Source organism: Leptopilina boulardi, unplaced genomic scaffold, assembly GCF_019393585.1.
Source record: "Leptopilina boulardi isolate dan_hultmark-lab unplaced genomic scaffold, ZJU_Lbou_2.1 LbouV2_90, whole genome shotgun sequence".
NCBI classification, from domain to species: Eukaryota; Metazoa; Arthropoda; class Insecta; order Hymenoptera; family Figitidae; genus Leptopilina; species Leptopilina boulardi.
In genome coordinates this window covers 661624-683186 of record NW_026138039.1, presented here as the reverse complement: position 1 = coordinate 683186, position 21563 = coordinate 661624, and the positions used below count along the sequence as shown (strand labels likewise).

At 28.4% G+C, this 21563-nt stretch overlaps 3 protein-coding genes across 8 annotated transcripts in view; 2 read left to right on the top strand and 1 right to left on the bottom strand.

Annotated features, from left to right (window-relative positions):
- Positions 1-13063, bottom strand: part of LOC127290862 (chloride channel CLIC-like protein 1) — a 175872-nt gene extending 162809 nt beyond the window's left edge. Inside the window, exons 1-5 of one of the 5 annotated variants that reach the window (XM_051319674.1) lie at positions 12820-13059; positions 12522-12746; positions 9878-9964; positions 9210-9393; positions 8913-9116 (exon numbers count right to left, since the gene is read on the bottom strand). In XM_051319674.1, the coding sequence (XP_051175631.1) occupies positions 8913-9116; positions 9210-9393; positions 9878-9906 (417 nt within the window). In that variant the 5' untranslated portion in view covers positions 9907-9964; positions 12522-12746; positions 12820-13059. Of the gene's footprint in view, positions 1-8912; positions 9117-9209; positions 9394-9877; positions 9965-12521; positions 12747-12819 lie in introns of all 5 variants that reach the window. The other 4 variants (XM_051319675.1, XM_051319676.1, XM_051319673.1 and 1 more) reach the window with 4 other exon arrangements.
- A 479-nt stretch (positions 13064-13542) lies between these two features.
- Positions 13543-21563, top strand: part of LOC127290866 (STING ER exit protein) — a 254912-nt gene continuing 246891 nt past the window's right edge. Inside the window, exon 1 of one of the 2 annotated variants that reach the window (XM_051319683.1) lies at positions 13543-13644. The gene's annotated coding sequence lies outside the window, so the exon portion shown is untranslated. Of the gene's footprint in view, positions 13645-13968; positions 13988-21563 lie in introns of those variants that run through there. The other variant, XM_051319685.1, reaches the window with a different exon arrangement.
- LOC127290868 (PAXIP1-associated glutamate-rich protein 1A) lies at positions 14554-21289 on the top strand. Its single transcript, XM_051319687.1, has 3 exons — positions 14554-14777; positions 14850-15010; positions 20665-21289. The coding sequence occupies exons 1-3, from the start codon at positions 14709-14711 to the stop codon at positions 20897-20899; spliced, it is 465 nt and encodes a 154-aa protein (XP_051175644.1). The 5' UTR covers positions 14554-14708; the 3' UTR covers positions 20900-21289.

Sequence of the window (21563 nt, the reverse complement as noted above, 5' to 3'; positions counted from 1 at the left end):
TTTCGCATCCACAAGTAGAAATATTTATTTTAGTAGGGAGAATAGGAGTTTAAATATTAATCTTTATTGGAAAAAATGTCTATTTTTATTAAGGGGATGGGATTATATATTGTCATTAAAGTGTGGATTTTTGACAATAAAAATTGAGATTTAAACTCCTCCTCTCTAAAGAAAGAAAGATTTCTATTCGTAGATTCAAAAAGGAGAGAAAATAAAATTTTTAATTTGACAACATTTAGTTCCAACCTCTTAATGGTACGGTCACACTATTTCATGCATGCAGAAAGAAACATTTGGCCGGTCACACTTCAACGAAATCTAGGGAATGTTTAGTAACATTCTAGTAATTTTCCAAAAATGTTGATTGTAACTAGAAAGTTAGTAAACATTTACTAGATTTCGTTGAAGTGTGACCGGCCAAATGTTTCTGCATGCATGCACAGTGCATGCATGAGATAGTGTGACCGTACCCTAATAAAAAATGGAAATTTTTTTGCCAATAAAAATTAAGATTTAAACTCCTCCTCTCTACAGAAAGAAAGATTTCTACTTGTGGATTCAAAAAGGAGAGAAAATGAAATTTTTATTTTACGAATAATTAGTTCCATCCCTTTAATAAAAACTGGAGATTGTTTGCCAATAAAAATTAAGATTCGTGTTGTAAAAATCAAAAAAGGAGAGAAAATAAAATTTTTATTTGAAAATATTTAGTTTCATCCCCTTAATAAAAAATCCGGCAGCCCCCTGAGGGGCGGCCACATTCTCATCACGCGCTTCGCGCGTAGGGGCACGCTTCGCGCGCATTGTTTAGGAATCGCGCTACACGCTTTGTTTGTTTATTACAATTCACAGCCTAATAGCATTAATTACTTTCTAACTACACTGTGTAATTCAAAAATTTTTCAATTACATTCAAAAATTGTATTAATTATACTACCTAACAGTAGTTGAATGACCCAAGAATCTATTTGGTAGAATGAGATTTTGTAGTTGTTTCAGACTTTGTAATTGATTTAATTAATTTTGAAGTAAAATGTCAAGAAGAAAGAAATTATTTTTATTAATTTTATTAAAAAGAGTAAAATTAATTACAGGTCTTTGTAATTGGACAGGTCTTTGTAATTAACGAAAATCGACAAACCAAATTATTTACTAAAATAAGATATTCCGCTTCGAACTAATTTCAATTGAGTAAAAGAAAAAATTAATTGAAAGTTTAAAAACATTAAATAAAGAACTTTAATGTAAATGCATTTTTAAAGCAACAAATTTATTATATGAGGTTTTGCTCTCATGTTTTTATTCATAAAAATTTTTTTGTACAATTTATATGTATAAGTGAAATTTTTGGTTTTTATAAATTAAATTTCATTTTCTTAAAGTACTTTGACTTTAAGGATAACATTCTCATCACGACAATCGCGTTTCACGTTCGAAAATTAGAAACATACAATAGGAAAAGTAGGCATGCATTAACCCATTAACGAAATTTTTACAGGTACTTTGAGGTTCTATCAAATAGTGTACTAAAAGAACCGAAAATTTTTTAAATAAACAATTTACAAGCAGTAAAAAAAAGATTTTTTTAGAATTTTTGTTCAGTTTTTTTAATTTTTTCAAATCTTATCCCTTCAGAATACCTTTAAATGCTAAAAATATCGCGTCAAAAATGTTTCAATACGCCATTTTGAATTTTTAAAAACTGACTTCAGAATCGTAATGAGCGACCTAAAAAACCAAGCCACAAAAAATTAATCAGTAAAATAACACATCGAAAATAATTTAAAATTTTTGATACTTTAAAAGTTATAGAACACAACATAACATTTTTTAACTTTTTCGTTTTAATCTGTATCGAAAAGTGTTAAAGGAAAAAAAAGTTAACTTTTGGGAGTATTTTAAGGGAAAATTAAAAAAAATTTTTTTTTCAAATTTGAGAAAAAATTAATTTTTTAAAAATTCAAAATTTGAATAATTTTTGAATTTTAGGGCAGATTAGTTTGTCCAACGAACTCAGGCTTCATTTTTACATGTTGAAAGCGTGTACCAAATTTCAAAGCGCTTCGTTAAGATTTGTTCAAGTTATCGTGGGGACAAAAAGAGTCTACAGACAGACTACAGACGACAAACAGACGGACAGGTTTTCAAAACATATTTTTTTAGCATCAGGACGTCTCAAAAACGTAGAGATTCACTGAAATTAGAAAAAAGTCAAAATCGACCAAAATGAATACTTTCTCACTTATGATGAGAATTTAAAAAATCTACAAATAAATGAATTTAAACCAATTCAAAAGTAAATAATCGAACAAATACGAAATCAAATACATCAATTCTCAATTAGTACCAAATATCTCAATACGCAAGTTGCTTATAAATCTACTTAAAGAAATACCATAAAAATCTATGCTATTATGGTGTTCGTTGGCTTCTCTTGTAATTCTGATCACAACAGAGTTATCTATATAATTTAATCTTTGCACTGACTGCCTGAACAAAATTGAATATCTAGATGGTTTATAAGGGACAGCAAAGTTAAGTAGTGATAAAAGCAGGTCCATTAACCTAGCTTGTCCACATTGTCCGATCTGGATAAAACCTATTTAAAAATTAAGGGCTAATTTAAGGCTAATTTAATGCTCGGCATTTTCTTTAAAAAACTTGTGGACAAGCTAGCTTAACATTAAGGTGGCTTGTCCACACAATGAAGGAGCACTCGTAGGAAGGCCTACTATAGGTCAAAATTTAGGGCTTTTTTAAGGCTCTTGAATGCTCTATTGTAGAATTTAATGCCGGCATTATTTCGCGAATTATTTGCAAAAATTCAATTTTTACATTACAACAGTTTTTCCAAAAACGAAGGAATACTCTTAGGAAGGTCTTCTAGGTGTCAAAATTTAGGGCTTATTTAAAACTCTAAAATGCTTTTATGCCAAATTTAACACTATCTTAGCAAGTCTTAACGATTTTTTTTTTAATAAGCACTTAAGAATTACTTGCTTATTTATTGCTCGTAAATAGCACTGTATTGGCTGTTTAAAAATGATCTACCAATCCTAAAAACTACACCCGACTAGTTCAAAAATTTATTTTTGAATTTTTTATAGAACACAGTAAACTTGGTTGTCTCTTTTTCTATTGCAACGTTTTGATGCACATAAGTTATATCAAAAAGAGATCGTTTTGTGTATCATTTTTAGAAACGATACACGAAACGGTCTCATTTTTTGATGCAAAAAATTTAATCAATTTATATCAATCATGGCCGAATTGAATCGACTCAAAGTTAAACGAATTTTTTTCAGATATTTTGGTAATAGTACAATTGCGGAGACCATTTCACTATTTAATTTGAAAATGAAAATAACAGAAAATCAAAGACAATGTGCAATTCGATAATTAAAAAGTGACAGCTTATAAACATAACCTAAAATGCATGAGAAAAAATTTGTCGATAAAATCAATATAGCCGAGCTTTTTAGAAGGTAGATCTCTTTTTGATATAACTTATGTGCATCAAAACGTTGCAAAGATTTGATGCAATTTTTGGTCTCAATTTGAGACTTTTAAGAAAACTGTGAAAATAACGATTTTTTTATAAACAAATTATTTTTTTAAACTTTAGACCCGTTGTTTTACTTTTTGTATATTTACATACATGGAAATACTACTAAAATACTTTGTAAAATGTTTTACTGATAACCTGATTACCCATTTTGGATGACTACTCGAAATTTTTTTTTGCAAAATATTCTTACTATTTTCAGGTATGTAAAAATAAAAAAAAGTAAAAATAATAGCTTCCACAGTTTAAAAAAATTAATTTGTTTATTAAAAATCGTTATTTTCGATAAAAAAATGTAAAAGAAATTTTTGAACTACTGAGGCGAAGTTTTCGAAGTTGGATCGTTTTTGAAAATGCAATTTAGTGCTATAATAATGAGCCTTAAGTTAGCCCTATATTCCAAAGTAGACCTTCCTATGAGTGCTCCTTCATTGTGTGGACAAACTGATATCAAGTAAAAATTGAATTTTTGCAAATATTTGGCGAAATTATGCCGGCATTAAATTCGTCAATAGAGCATTGCGGAGCCTTAAAAAAGCCCTAAATTTTGACCTATAGTAGACCTTCCTAGGAGTATTCCTTCATTGTGTGGACAAACTGATATCAAGTAAAAATTAAATTTTTGCAAATATTTGGCGAAATTATGCCGGCATTAAATTCGTCAATAGAGCATTGAGGAGCCTTAAAAAAAGCCCTAAATTTTGATCCACAGTAGACCTTTCTACGAGTGTTCCTTCATGATGTGGACAAACTGAGATAACGTAAAAATTGAATTTTTGCAAATAATTCGCGAAATAATGCCGGCATTAAATTCTACAATAGAGCATTCAAGAGCCTTAAAAAAGCCCTAAATTTTGACCTATAGTAGGCCTTCCTATGAGTGCTCCTTCATTGTGTGGACAAGCCACCTTAATGTTAAGCTAACTTGTCCACAAGTTTTTTAAAGAAAATGCCGAGCATTAAATTCGGCATTAGGGCATTAAATTAGCCTTAAATTAGCCCTTAATTTTCAAATAAGTTTTATCCAGATCGGACAATGTGGACAAGCCAGGTTAACGGACCTGATAAAAGCGGAGGACAATTTATAATACCATTGATAATTTTGAACATGAATAACAAATCAGTAAATAAGAATCTGTCCCTCAATAGAGGGATGTCCAATATACGTCTTAATTCAGTGTAATCATGACTATATCTATCATATGGTATCCCCCTTCTTCTAGCAACAAATCGCATGAATTTGTTTTGAACACGTTCAAGAACAATTATTAGATATTCCTGATAAGGTGACCAAATTAGCGAAGCAAATTCAATAATTGGTCTAACCAATGAAAAGTATAATACTTTCAACGCCAAGACATTTTTGAACCGCGAAGCGTTTCTGGTGACAAAGCCCAAAACTCTAGTCGCATTATTAACAACATTTAAGATATGTGATCTAAAATCCAACTTTGAGTCTAGTGTAACTCCAAGGTCTCGGATCATGGACACTCTTGAAAGAATTTCACCATCAATAACATATTGATACTGTTTAAATTCTCTCAGTCTGCTGAATGAGACTATATTAGATTTTTTTATATTAACAAAACTCATGTTCAACACGTACCGATGAATATCTATCAGCAAGATAACTCTTAATCCAGATAATTAAATCCACTGAAAATCCTAAAGCCTCTAGCTTTGACACCAGAATCGCATGATCAACCTTATCAAAAGCTTTCGCAAAATCAGTATAAATCACATCCACTTGAAGACTTTTTCCAATATGAGATGCTACAAAGTTAGTAAAAATAAAAATAAAGAAAAGAATGTTAATAATTTTTAAAAATATCTAATTTTTTTAGAGAAAAAAAAAACGAAAGAAATAGGTTTCAAAAATATTTTTTTTATACGTACATTTTTTGTTTGTTATTTTTTCGGGTTCTATAAAACTACTTTTTATATTATCTTTTAAAACGATTTGACAAACAAAAAATGTACGTATAAAAAAAATATTTTTGAAACCTATTTGTTTCGAAAATAATTCGATCGATTGATTGGATTGTTGAAATTTTTTTTTTTCTAAATATTGCTTTTAGAATTGATCAATACATAAAAAATCTAAAAAAAAATTTTGAAAAAAAAATTTTTGAAATATTTTTTTTCGTTTTCTTCTAAAACAAAGTTATTTTTCTTGCAAATTATTAACATTCTTTATTTTTTGCGCAATTTTCGAAAATAATGTTGAAAAGTAAAAAAATGAATCAAGGAGCAGTTAGAAACCTTTTAAATTTGATGATTTTTAGAGTTTTTAATCAAAAAAGTGAAAATATTTTTTTTCTCCTAAGAAACAAAAAAATACCAAGTGAAATTTTTATGGTATGTAGTACATATGTGTACTAATAAATCCTGAAAATTTGGGGCGAAAAAAAGGTGGCATTTTTAAGAAAAAATTTTTTTTTGTTTTTTCGAAAAATTCCATTTTTATCCTTGTTTTTTAATATTTTTTATTCGGAGCAATTTTTTTTAAAAGAGTAAAAAAAATGAAAAAAATAAGCCTAGGAGCAACAAAAAAGGTTAAAAATTACGAAAGTTATGCTTTTTTTAAGCGAAAAATGCAAAAAAATTAATTTTCTTGAAAAAATCTTTAAAAAGTCGTCAAAACTACACACAAAATCGAATCAAAATATAAAAAAAACACGTATTTCTTTATTTTTCAAGTAGAATAACATACTTTATTCTGAAATTAATTCGCAATATATCATCGGACTGCCTGCATGATTTCACATGGATTCGGTCCACTTTAAAAATAATTATTTAAAAATTTTTTTTTTTATTAATTGGTAGTTGAATTGTGGTGTTTGATAGTCAACTTTGAAGGATTGGTAATTATTAGTGAAAAAGTAAAAAACGTTTTTCAAAGTTTCCTAAAGATGTGTACATTTTTTAGTTAGTATATTTAATTATTATATGAAATTCATACATAGTATTGTAAAACATTATTTTCCCAATAAATTTACACGTGAAATAAGGAAAAAAAATTAAAAAGTTGTAAAATACAATTTGAATTTTCGCGCTAGAAGATCATGCGCATTCATATTCGCGCACTTTGATAAATGTTTTAGAAATGAAATATCTTTTATATTTTCGACTACTAAACCTCCAGAATTGACTACCAAACACCACCAAACGATACCAAATGGAATTTTTAAAAAATATTAATTTTTGCAGTGCAGGTGTGAAAATAGCAGTCAAAACTTGAAATCATTGTAATTTTTTTAATTTTGACTACCAAACCTCCAACATTTATTGATATTAAGATCCAAGTGATTAATTCTACACCATTCAGTGAGTCCATTTAAATCACGCTGAAGAAGATAGGAATCATCTTCAGAACGTATTGTTTTATAAAGTTTTAAATCGTCAGCAAAGAGAAGAATAAGAGAGAATTTAATAAAATCTTTAACATCATTAACATATAACAAAAAAAGTAAAGGACGTAAGTAAACCAGACGTCGCCGGAAATGCTCTAGAATATACGTATTTAATACGAGCAGAGTTATATCTATTCGTGAGATAACTTTTAAGAAAGGTAATCAAAATTTCAGAAAAACCCATTGTTTTTAGTTTAGCTAAAAGTATATTGTGGTCATCTCTATCAAAAGCTTTAGCAAAGTCTGTGTAAATGGAATCTACCTGTAATTTATTTTCAAGACTGTTAAATAAATAGTCAGTATAAATACTTAGGTTTGTAGCTGCCGATCTTCCCCTCGCAAACCCATGCTGCTCTTCTATAAATAAATTTTTCACTGATAGATAATTTTTTATAATTTTCAATTTACCGAATAATCTTTTCTCCTTATTATTATTGTAGCAAATTAGTATTTTTCATAATTTTTATTTTTCCAAAAAACTGTTTATACCATTTTTAATTTTACATAATTACCATTTCTTATAATTTTTTTCTTCGAATTACCATTTTGTATAATAAATATTTTTTCGAACAATTATTGGTTCTAAAATTTAATTTATCAAATTTATATTTTTTCTATTTTTAAAAGTTACGATTTGCTATTTTATATAATTTTCATTTTACCGAATTACCATTTCACATAATTTCTAAATTTCCTAATTATTATTTTTCCGAATTTTAATTTTAACGAATTATTAATATTAGAATTATTTCTTTTGCGAATTACCATTTAACATAATTTTATTTTCCCTTAATATTTATTTATTCTAATCTCTATTTCTCGAATCGTTATTTGCTATAATTGGAATTTTACCGAATCTCTATTTGTCCTAACATACTTCTGGTCAATTACAGTACTGTAGTTTCCCATCTACATTAATTTCTGGAATTTTTGGGCCACTTTTTGTTACGCAACCTACCATACCGACAAACGATGGAATCTTCTTCTTCTTCTTCTTAAATGACTTTAGATGGGAAACTACAGTACTGTAATTGACCAGAAGTCCTGAGTAAGAAGACCTCGAGTAACAATTTTTGAGTTGGTTCAATGAGTTTAAAAATTTTTTGAAACGAGATGCATATGTGACGCGTTGCGAAGAAAGGGACCTTAGAAGCAAAAAACTGTAGGTTGTATTTTGTAATTTTAAAAGGAAAATACACAAAAAGGATTAAATTTTAATGCAAACCAATGATATTTAAGTCTTTTCTGTATTCAAAATAATCAATAAAACCTGATATTGATGTTGCAAAAACGAAAAGAAACTTTTAATCAAGGTAAAACCGGTAAAATTGTCGTAAACATAACCTATAATTCATTTCTTCTAAGGTACTTTTCTTCGCGACGCATCACATATTTGTTATTAAAAATGAAACTTTAATCGACAATATTGTTGCGCCAGTTTGATTTTTTAAAAATCTAGGTCACCATATCAAATCTTTTAATTCATACAGAAAGCAGTTATGTATAATTGAAGAAAAAAATTGTTTTTTTTGTTTTTTTTTGTTTCACTGAATATGAATGAAACAAATGTCAAAGTAATGTTTCACGTCCATACAAACCAAAGTAATCATAATTCAAGGATTTTTTTCTTAGAAAAGATAAAAAGAAATTTTTAAAATTAATTTGTAATAATCGCCGACTTTTCCCCCAACGTCGACTTTACCCCATTTTACGGTAGTTATAACAAATTTTTAAATTATTAAAAACTTTGTGTTTAAAAACTATTAAATTTAAAAAAATCTTAGATTTGATGCTTCAATTTCAAATTTTAAATTTCAATTGCATTTGAAGCATAATTATGTTTCACATTTACCAGCAGTAAATGTAACATAAATATTTTTTCATACAGTATACATTTTTTAAAAATAATTTGAAAAAAGGGTTTTAACACTCACATTTCTCTGAATAATTGACAAGAATAAGTCTGAATAAGAAATTGCATCTTCAAAAAAAGAAGTACTTGGTTTCCTTATTATATCACTAAGTATAGAATCAACGGATCTTATTGAAACTTTTACATTCCCAAAATCACGAAGAACTTGCATTTGTGAACTTGTAGCTTCCAGGTAAATTTTTCCACTAAAAATCTCGTCTTCTTCCTTTAAAAAATGAAATGATATAATAAAAATCGATTCAATTATTGTAAAAGCAGAATATTTTTAAACTTAAGTTCTTCATTTCTGCAGGATTACCTTAAAAGTAATATGTGACAACAACATATTCACTAGCCTTTTCGAAAACATCTCGAATGCTAAAGCATTTGACATTTCATCTTTACATTCTTTTAATTTTTTATCACAATTGCAATTTGAAGATTCTATGGTTTCTTTTAATGTTCTAATACTAGAACTAGTGCTAAACATTTCAGTAGAAATTCTATTAAAATGAAATATAAATGATGTAAAATAAAAGTTAATGCTTCATGTACGTTAATTAGGTACTATTAATCCCTACCGAAAAAAGACCATGATGCTCTTTGTGTTAAGCTTACCTAAGCTCCGAATTATTAGAATATAATCTCAGGTCTTTCAACCATTAATGGGCTTATAGATTTTAAACTCGAATTTTGAAATTTTTACAATTAAAATTTATAGTTTACAAATTTTTGAATCTAAAATGGTTCACAATTATAAAAATCAAAAGTTTATTACTTAAAACTGTAAATTAACTGTCCAACCTTTTGCGTTAAAAAGGATAGGATTTTTAAATTTTAATTCAAAAGTGTATCTAAAATACATAAAATAATCTGACCTTTTCACAGGTAAAAAGTGAGTACTGATTTGGTCCCTAGAGACCATATTCCTTTTTTCCAGTAGGGATAATATAATAAAAAGGTTAATATAAATGAAATAAACTGTACTTTTTTCCATCATTTATAGGTTTCTGCATTTCTTTTCGATGTCTGTTGTAATAAAAAGAGTGCGGATCTATAAGATTTTGATTTGATCTGAAACATAAAAAATTTATTAAAAGGCTTAAAAATTAAAGACATATGAAGAAAAACCCGCTGCTAAGTTATAGTACTCGCTCAATCAACCAGCATCTACTTTAAGATGATTTTTAGTACATTAAAGAAATATCAGACTATCGAATCTGCAGCATTTCCACCAAGGTAAAGAAATTCTTAATTCAGAAGCACATGCTATAGAATTCATAAACTATTATGTAAATTTCATATTAAACCTTTTTTATACTTTTGACAGAAATAGTATATTACTTCCGCTTAGATATATATTTACTTTGTGGTTATTTCATGAACACTTTGCTTACTCGTATACGGAAAGGTTTTTGGGAGAGTTGATTTACTTGTAAGAAGCAAGTCGATTCCCTTCTGTGAGAGGACTTTGGGAGTTCAGAGCAACCACAAGGAGAAGCAGCATACCCAAAATAGGGAGAAACGACCAAAAACTTTTCCCTGTAGATTACATAATAATAAATGATCGACAAATTTTAATAACGAAATATGTGTGTATTAAAATTTTGTCAAACCCTTGAGAATAGATATATATATATATATATATATATATATATATATATATATATATATATATATATATATATGGCGGTGCGTAATTGAGGGGCCGCATTCCATAAGGGGTTATAGATGTCCAAGACGTCGCAGAGTTGGGCCCTAAAATAAATTCAATGTAGAGATCGCAAATTTCAACCAATTTAAATTAATTTTATTAAAATTAAAGGTAAAGTAATCGACTACATATTAATGATCTTAAATTTGAAAAAAAATCTTGTTGTTTAAATATTTGATAAACAAAATAAAAAATAATTTTCATGAACTTTTAAAGAGTGATATTTTCCATAAACAGATAAAATTTCATTTTAAAAGTTCATAAATCACTTAAGCAACAAATAAAATGAACTTTTTTTGTAATATTACAGTAAAAAAACATTAATGTATTTGTTATAAACAAATAAGTTAATAAATTTTTGAAAGTCGATAAATCTATCTGAAATTAATTACTTGGGGGTTTTCGAGGTCGCTGATTACGAATATGACATTAGTTTTTCAAAATTCATAATAGCGGGTCCAAAATCCTATCTCGGGCGATAGCCAGTGTTTTATTGAACCTAAATGACTTTGATTTTTGTGTTTTGGATTATTCTTCTATCAATAGTCATCAACACATCTTTTTCCCATGATATTTTAATGGCGTGAAAGTAAATTAATAAATTTGTTCTAATAACTAAAAAAATTATTTTTCTAGAGTTTATGTATGTTATATTAAACTCAAAAAATTTAGATCAATTTATTCCATAGGGATAAAAAAAGTATAGGAAATAGCTTCATTTTGATACGTGAGGTGGTATAACCCTTTAATGTAAAACATAGATGCTAAAGAGATTAACAACAATATCTCAATTATTTTTTTTGGTTAAAAATATGTAATTACAAAGGACTTTTATGATTTTGGATATTTTTTACTAAATACGTCATTTTGAATTTTAAAAAACTAATATAATATTCGTAATCAGCGATCCTGAAAACCCCCAAGTACCAAGTTTGATGCGAATCCGACTAATTTAATAAAATTTTGGCCTCCATTTTGAAAAACAAATATCATATTCGTTATCAACGACCAGGAAAATCACCGAGTGACAAGTTTCAAGCGAATTTAAGCAAATTTAAAAAACTAGTCCGCTATTTTGAATTTTGAAAAACTAATGTCATATTCGTAATCAGCGACCTCGAAAACCTCCAAATAATTAATTTTAGCCAAATTCATCGACTTTTAAAAATTGATTAACTTATTTGTTTATAACAAATACATTAATGTTTTTTTACTGTAATATTACAAAAAAAGTTCATTTTATTTGTTTCTTAAGTGATTTATAAACTTTTAAAATGAAATTTTATCTGTTTATGAAAAATAGCACTCCCTAAAAGTTCATGAAAATTATTTTTCATTTTGTTAATTAAATATTTAAACAACAAAATATTTTTTTCCAAATTTAATATCATTAATATGTAGTCAATTACTTTACCTTTAATTGAAAAAAAAATTAATTTAAATTGGTGGAATGCGGCCCCTCAATTACTTTCTACATCGAAATTTACTTTGCGTAAAATGGTTAGCATTGCAAAAAAATTAGGTTGTCGGTTTTTTAATTTTTAAAACGTCAATAACTGCTTTTATTTGATCGCAAAAGGTTTGAAAACATCAGTTTAATATATGCATTGTCAAATACTGTTTAAGATGATTATGATAACATTAAAAGGATTGAAGGATGAATATGTCAGACAGGGGGATATAAAATAGTCAGAGTATTTTGACCAAAATTAATAAAAATATTTCTTTCGAATTTTAAAATAAAAAAATGTTTTTGCTCATAAATTTAAAAAATCTGTTGACACATAGATATTTTTTTTTCACTTTAAAGAGTTTTTAAAAACGCACCTTTTATTATTGACTTATTAGCGAACATTTTACTATTATTCTATCGAGAGTTATTGACATTTTAAAAATAAAAAATTATGAAAAACTTGCCTTTTTGCATTATTTGTTTAAAAAACTTTATTTAATTTTCAAATTATCATAACCAATTTATAGAATATTTGAAAACGTGATTCTTGGTGTTGTTTTGTTAATAAATTGACATGTAATATATTTGATCTATTTTATAGACTATGTCTGTGTAAGGAAGTGTTTATGAAATGAACACAATAAATTCATCCTTCAACTTGGCAGCAGTTATTAGGCATCTGTAGGCAACTTGACAATATAAAAAAGTGAATTTATAGAAAATTAAATTTAAAAATACGGAAGCGTTAAAAACAGCTCTTACGTGTTTTCGGATATATCTTGACATGATGCAGCTTTGCAATAAAGTGTAATGAGAATCAATTGTAACAGTGAATATAAACTCATTCGATTTCGAAAAATTTTCATTTTCATATATATCTACAAAATAGACCGGTCTCAACTTTATACGTTTTAAGTGCTCTCTATTTTTCTAGTTACTTAACCTCAAACATCTTAAAATACAGGTTGTCGTCATGGAGTATAGAGAACAGGAGTCCCAGTAGGTCGTACAGATATAAGGCCAACGCACAATAGCCTCGAAGGCAATGATGGGTTGTGACGCGTCACACGAAGTTTTGTACGTATAATACGTTTTCGACGTAATATACGTATAAAATGTATAAAACCATGTAGAAAACCACTGACATTTTGACATCTATATATGATCCTCTGATTTTTGCCATAACGAATTTTTCTTATCATTCTATTTAAATTAAAGGTGCTTATATACCTCAAATTTCGATCAGATGAACATTATTTCTGGACCGTGAAAATGCGTGAAAAGTCATTTTCGCGGCGGGTATTTTTGAATTGTTTTAAACAAAAAATGTTTTTTTAAGAAATATAATATTAAATAATTGTTTTAATATGTAAGAACACTTTAAAATAGTGATAGGAAGATGATTTGATTGAAAAATTTAGCAAATTTTGCTTTAAAACGTTTTCTGCTACAAGAAAGTGTAAAATGACGATGTTTGTGAAATGGTTTGTACAGTGCTTCTTCCTTGTTAGTGTCTCTCAGAGTTTTGTTTATGTTATGTCGGTTCTTTTTAACTTGTAATAAATAATGAGTGCTGAAAATAAATCGGTAAGTTGAAATGTTTATCAAATAAATTTAAATTCAACTAATTGTTTCGAATAACTGAAAGAAACATGTACACATGTACACTGTACAAACCATTTCACAAACATCGTCATTTTACACTTTCTTGTAGCAGAAACGTTTTAAAGCAAAATTTGCTAAATTTTTCAATCAAATCATCTTTTTATCACTATTTTAAAGTGTTCTTACATATTAAAACAATTATTTAATATTATATTTCTTAAAAAAACATTTTTTGTTTAAAACAATTCAAAAATACCCGCCGTGAAAATGACTTTTCACGCATTTTCACGGTCCAGAAATAATGTTCATCTGATCGAAATTTGAGGTATATAAGCACCTTAAAGTCTTAAAATAAAATAGAAATGATCAGAAAAAGTAAAAGAAAATCTTTTAAAGAGGGTTTGCCCTGGGAAAAAATGGAATTTGAGCGGATGAAAGAGCTAGGCACTGATAAAAATGTTGCTAAATGTTTAATTTGTCAAAACATTATGAAAAACACTGGCTATAAGCGTATTATTATTATTGTTTGTTATTGTTTATAAAGTTTTTATTTAAAAATTGTTTATTTTTGGAGATACCAAACGACTAGACTGACAATATAATACTTAGAATATAGGTTATGTTATTATGCACTTGGCCCGGTGTTCACTCTTATCTGTGAAACCAACTTAGAAATAAAACCGATATAAAAACATTTCAATAATTAAAAATTTTGTTTTATAATTGTTAAAATAATTAATAATTACCTAAATTTTGTTTATATTAACAACTTTCTCTTTCAATAGTGTAAAGTAATGAATGATGTATTTTAATGAAGAATTTAAAATTGCCGCTCTTAAATCACGTGATCAAATGTAATATACATCGTGTAGAAAACTCCTTTTCTAACGCATTCATCACGTCGCGAAGCTATTGTGCGTTGGCCCATATTTTGACGTCTTTGAAAAATGGGTGCCTAACCTAAAAATATGAAGCTTCAAAATTAAATGTAACCTTGAAGTGAAATAAAAATATAATTCCATTCTTAATAATTATTTTTATTTACAATGGATAGAAATGAAGAAGACTGGTCAGTGGATTGTTCTGACGACGAAAAATATGAGGTTGATTTGAAAGTATGTTATTTATTGTCGTGGACAATGATTAATTCATATCCAAATGTTCTTAACAATGCTTTTAATGTGCAGGGTGAATGGATTCTTAAGCCAGATGATATAATGAATTTGATAGAAGGAATTGAGGCAAATAATAGAATTTTGGAGATTGAGTGGAAATGTCCAGGTAGACGTGGACTTTCTCCAGCACCTTTGAGTAATCATCAACAGGATCCTAATCTTCAAGAATATAAGTAAGTTAATTTTAGGTTCTATGCGATTCTTAGCAATTTTATTTTATAAAAAGTATAGATATTTTCGACCTACTTTACCCCTCTATTTTAGAGTGTAGATTACAGGAAATATATATAGCACAAAAATCGATCTAGATGTCTGCGAATTGTATACATGTGTATTTTCACGTGTAGGTTACAGAAAAAATATAGCGAACCAGATTATAATTAATGGACGTAGAGTTTATCAAGAAAAAACTCAAATTTTTGAAAAAAGTGTATTCACAATTTGTCCTAGGGAACCAAGTTTTGACGAAAATTTGTATACATATATGTATTTTATTTTTTGCTCAGTACAGAAAATTCTGTACGAAGCTCGTAAATTTCAGTTCTGTATAAAATAGTTTCTACACTCCGCGGTCTGTACAAAAATGATCCCGTTCAGAAATCGTGATGTGGGCCTCATGAGGTACTTACCAGTTTTCCCGACCTCTGGTAAGGGCCTTGTCGGAAAAACTGATCAGAACCTCACAAGGGTGTAATGCTTTTCCTCGCCAATGCACTATGTAAGGAAAACTGGTGAGGGTCTTATCATATGAATACCCTATTTTTTAATATTATATACTATTTAAATTTGTAAATCTAAAAATATATTTTTTTGTTTTTTAATATAACTCGTAAATACTGCTTATTGATGAAACATAAATTTATTTTTTAGAACGATTTTAGATTTATATTTATATAAATTTATATAAACCCTAAAATAAAGAAAAATCTAAAATTCTTCTAAAACGATTTTATTTGATTTTCTTTTGTTTAAACACTTTATAAAAAAAAAACTTTAAAAAACTTAATTTCTTCACATTTTCTTCAAACAGGGATAATTGATGAGGCCCATACCAATGCCTTACTTTAAATAGGACAAAGTCGGGTAATTTCTGCACGGTAATTTTTTTTAAGACGCAATTTTGACCTATTAATGGCTTCGTCCACAAATTACGTAACAAATTTTAGGGGGGGAAGAGGTTTAGTAAAATGTGACTAATTGTGACATAGAGGGGAGGAAGTGACTTCTTATTTTCCCAATCAGCACGAAAACTTGTAACAAACTTGAAAGAAGCTTTCCGTGCAAGATGTGTATGATTGCAGTGAAAACATGTAGCAACTTTGGTGCAAGCAACAAAATGTCCTCTTGTGGCAAGCTTGATGGGCAACGTGGGCGCAAGCTTGCTGCAAGTTTGCAAAACTTAATACGATGCGCAGTTGAAAACGGAAGCTCTTACAGCTGCGCAATAAATTTGTTAACCTCCAAAGGGGTCGTTCACAAAATACGTAACGCTTCCAAGGGGGAGAGGGGGTCAAGCTATTTGTTACGAACAGCCAAAAAAATGGCGCTAATGTATGTAATTAAGCGTTACATGAGGGGAGGAAGAGGGGTGAAATTTCCCAAAAAAGCGTTACGTATTTTGTGAACAGTCCCAAAGCAGGGTGCTCTTTATGTTTATTTAGTAAAAAATTGTTTTGAAAAAAACTTTTTTTTAGTATTATAGAAGCTTGTAGCAAGCCTTTTGCAAGTTTGCTGCAAGCTTGCTTAACTACCTTGCCACAAGAGGACATTTTGTTGCATGCACTAAACTTGATACATGTTTGCACTGCAAACTTGCACGACAAACTTCCTACAAGTTTGCTGTAAGTTTTCGTGCTGATTGGGTTGTTATGTCACACTTACAGTATGCAGGGTGATTTTTATGTTCAGGACCCACTAATTTTTATTAATTTCATTATTTTTGTCAGACATTTTGGTTTTTATTTTTCTTTTTATGGTGTTAATTAAAGAAAGGCGAAAATAGAAAATGGTTATCAGAAGCAGGTAAACACCAACGTATTGAAACCGCTGCCAAGTTGAAGTATAAACTTTTTGTGTTCATGAAATTAACATTTGGCTTCCCCATAGAAATTTTTTGTGATCAATTTATGCTAACTTATTTAGTATTATAATAATTTTAAAAAGGTGTTAAGTGTTGTATTTTTTGGGCGTTTGCAAAGATAGATTTTTAACACCAATAAATAAATAATGAAAGGTTTAATAATAGGTCAATTGATTCGTTTTTAAATATTCTTCAAGTTGTTCATAATATTTTTAAAGATACACGGAGAGAAAAATCATTGCTTTTTCCTATGGAAGACCATGCGTTAAACGAATGAAATTTTCCACGCGATATAGGCATGAGATTCATGGAATCTTCATGGAATACCATGAATTCATACGTTTTTCGGGTGAGAGTATCCATGGTAATTAACCATGATAAACATGCGATTTTTCTATCAACATCATGGTTTAAACGCATGATGTCACAAGAAAATCCCATGAAAAGTTTCACGGTACAATTGCCAGGGTTGCCAGAGTTTCAACGCGCCTAACCGCGGATAGACGGCACTGACGTAGCCCAAAAACCGCGGGAAGCTTCAAATATTTACAAATTTATAAAAAAAATTTTTTTTAATAACAATTTTATATATAAATATATGAAAAAATAGATGTAAGACTAATTTAAAAGTTACTTTTTTATTTCTTTTTATTATTATGCTAATAAAATGTTTATTTTTATATATTAAATAACTTTAATATACAGGTATCGCAGGTATTAAAATTTTTCAATAAAAACTGAAACAACATTTTAACATGAACAGTAACGTAAATTTAAAAAAACGTAGCACTGGCAACCGATGAACACTTTTCGAAGTGATTTTCAAACAAATCCATTAAATTTCTATACTCTTCTTCCATTTCTGTATCGTCAATCACTTGTTTACTGATAATCAAACTTGCCGCTTAGAATACTTTGAACACATAAACACATAAACTGCTTTTACATGAACATAACCAGCATTATAGCCAACGGATCCACGTGCGTACAATACAACGTAAAGGACACAAAGAGATACCGACAGCGCACACGCCAATATCCTACAGAAATAGTATTAGTTATGTCCACTACAAGGCGCCAATTGACAGTTTTCATACTTTTAATGATTTACTATTCGATTTTCTAGTATTGTTAAAAAAAATGTCCTAATAGCCCAAAAAAGCAATTTTATAAGAAAAAATAGCCCAAATTGCTACTTGTAGCGAAACTGAAATTTAAGCCGCGAAACATTCCCAAAAAATAGCCCAAATCGCGCTTTGTAGCCCAATCTAATCTGGCAACCCTGACAATTGCATGAGAGTCACCGGATTTCCCGGTGAAACTTTTGCAACGAGCGATTAGGCCACGCCTACTGTTTGTTTGGAGAGGGCACCTCTCGGCATTCAAATATGTATAACATGTTTTTCTTAAATTAAAAATTTTACACATTTTATTTTTTTATAATTATTATGTTCGATAAATAATAAATTGTATCCAAATAAAATATATAGAACTAATATATTTACAATAAATTACTTATTTTTCTTCAAAAATTTTTTTAATAAAAAAAAATTTTTAAGACAAATAAGTTGAAAAAAATTTATTCTCAAATAGAAATATTTTTGAAATACTAAATAATTTTACAATTATTAAATAAAAATTAAAACCAAAATAAATTAATAATTAACAAACTAAGCAAATACTGGACTTAAATTCATTACAAAACAATTTAAAATAACTAAGATTATAATTAAAATAATTTTAATAATAAAATACAGTCTCACTTGAGACAATTTGAAAAATATATTCATTCAATAATCGAAGAATCGAAATCTATCCTAAAGCCTATGTGAGCAGGTAGGCGTGGCCTAATAACTCGTTGCAAGAGTTTTACCAGGAAATCCGGTGAGGCTCATGGGATTGTACCGTGAAACTTTTCGGGACGCATGATTATGTTCTAAAAATCATTAGTCATAATTTACATTTTATCGAATTTTATTTGTCCTAATTATTTTTGAGCCGAATTTTTATTTGTTCGAATTAGTATTTTGCATAATTTTCATCAATCCGATTTTCTACAGGGTGTTCCAAAAGTATGGAAACTTGCAAATATCTCGAAAAGTACGAATTTTTGTAAAAAATGTTCAAGACAAAAGTTGTTCCAAACAAAAAGATGTACATCTTTGAAACAAAAAAATTGGGCCCGGAGCCCAATGTTTGGTCCTACAATGAAAAAAGTGGTTTTCTTAAATGAGACCACTAATTTTTAGTGTCAAATTCGTAATCCCCATGAAATTCTGCGTTCAGACATGTGGTATAAGTGCCCAAAATATTGGGCCCAATCCAAGATATTGGGTCCAAAATTTATCAACAGATAAATAAATTTTAAAAAATCGCATCTTGGAGGGATTTTGAGATCACAGGATTAAAAATAGGAAGGTAATTTTCAAATTGGGCATAGAGCCCCCAAACTTCTGTTTCTTAGTAGAAATCTATAAGAAACTGTATGACGAGTGCATACACACTCACACACAGTAGCAATGTTTGCGATGCACAATGGGTAACTGCGCATCAAAGTCAATTCCGAGTTCCGTAATTTTTCAGGATCAAATCATGAAGTCTTCCATAACGACCAAACTGAAAAGTTAAGAATGTAAATAAAAATATTTACTCGAACTTTTATAAGATCTTGTGAACTTTTCAGAAGAAACTACTAAATTTATTCAGAGAAAGTAATGAAAAAAAGTACTGAATTATTTTGAGATTTTCATGAATTTTTTCGGACTTTCAACTGAACATTCATGAATATCTTTGATTTTTTCCCTCGTATCCAGAGTTACTGAATTATTTCAGGACTTTTTCTTGAACTTTTTCTTTCCGTGTAACATTTTTTTAAAGTTATGGGCAAAAAACGATTTTTCAAAAATTTTAAAATGCCAAAAAATAATAGTTAATCTTTATTATTATGGCTCAAAGTACTCTTCATTATTTTGTATGATTTTTAAGTCTGTTTTCTTTATAATGCGAGACAAAATACTAAAACAGTTTGAGTTTGATGCATTGAGTCTTTATATGCATTGAGCGATAACTTTTTTTATCTTGCTGCCAATTGTCAAGATAAAAGCTTAGCAATTCTCAAAACCTCTTGTAGGTGATCTGAGGTTAAAATATTGACGTTGAACTTAATTTTAAAACTGTAAATTAAGCTCCAAAACCTCTTGTCCCCATTTACCCCAACTGACCCTATTTAATAATTTTTATTTTATAAAATAAATTAAAGTGTAGTTTAATAATTTTTTTTTGTAATTTACAATTTTAAAAGTTTATTTGAATAAACTTTTAATTATTATAGATTATATGACAATTAAATTAATTATTATAATGTGAATATTCAAATTTTTCATTGAAAATATTTAAAAACGAATCAGTTGACCTATTATTTATTGAACCTTTTATTATAAAATATTACCAAGTTATTGCTGTTAAAAATCTATTTCTGCAAACGCCCAAAAAATATAACTCAACACCTTTTTAAAATTATTATAATATTAAATATGTTACCATAAATTGATCACAAAAAATCTTCATGAAGAAGCAAAGTGTTCGTGAAATAAACACAAAAAGTACATACTGTAACTTGGCAGCGGTTTTTAAAAATTTTCTTATATTGTGAATTATTTGCAAGTGGGAGTCTTTTCAAAATATGCAGAATGCCTCATAAACATAAACAAATTTACATTAAAATTATGAAAATTAATTTTATTTTAGACCCGATGTAAAATCTGACTTTGATTTCATGGATGAAATGGCATCTCCTCGTCTTCCTGTTCGACGAGTGGGAGAAAGTACACCAAAAGGTAGTGCGAAAAAAAAAACTGCGAGTTTCAATGGTGTTTTATCGACTATGCTACGTCATCGTCGATTGGAGCAACAAGAAATAAATTCAAGTCCCGCAAAAAGTGAGCCAACTTCGCCTGGAATAAAAATGCAATCAAACACATGAAGTTTTTCTCTTCAAAGAAACGAAGAAGATGCATAATTGTCGAGAAACCTATATTTTTATTTTTTTCATGAACTCGGAAAAACATGAACAAAAATAAAATCATTAAAACTTGTAAACAATTTAGCCTGGATATTGAAAAGGCAGAACTCCATGTGATGCTTTAAGCCACATAAAAAGTTGTTTCCATAGTTTTTCTTTGAATAAATAAAAAACTATAAAGAGGGAGTATAGTGAATCTAAAAATAATTAAGATTCAGTTTAGTTGCAAAATTATGATTTTTATAATAGAATAGTTTTTTATTTGTATAAATGTACAGATTTCTTTATCACTCATATATATTATGAGTTTGCTAAAAATATAGAATTAAATAAATTTTACTATAAATTTCATTAACTTTTTAATCTAATATCCCCCATTCTAACGTGTTCAAGGTTCTTATAAGCAACACTTCGGAACTGTCAAACTCTGATTTTTCTGATTCTTTGCATACAAGTAGTTTATTGAAAAATATTTGGCACATGGTTATTTATATCAGCCCAAAAACGGTTTTAGGGGTAGAAACCACCCTTAACCAATTTTGAGGGTGAGTTTGATTATTATACAAATTATTTGAGAGATTTAGGTAAAACCGAGTTTCTGAGGTTGATGATTACAAATATTAAG

Excerpts from the sequence above, each read along its gene's own strand:
- LOC127290868 (XM_051319687.1), top strand. The coding sequence starts at position 14,709 with ATGGATAGAAATGAAGAAGACTGGTCAGTGGATTGTTCTGACGACGAA. Across the intron at positions 14,778-14,849 it reads AATATGAGGTTGATTTGAAA|GGTGAATGGATTCTTAAGCC; the intron begins GTATGTTATTTA and ends TTTAATGTGCAG. Across the intron at positions 15,011-20,664 it reads CCTAATCTTCAAGAATATAA|ACCCGATGTAAAATCTGACT; the intron begins GTAAGTTAATTT and ends ATTTTATTTTAG.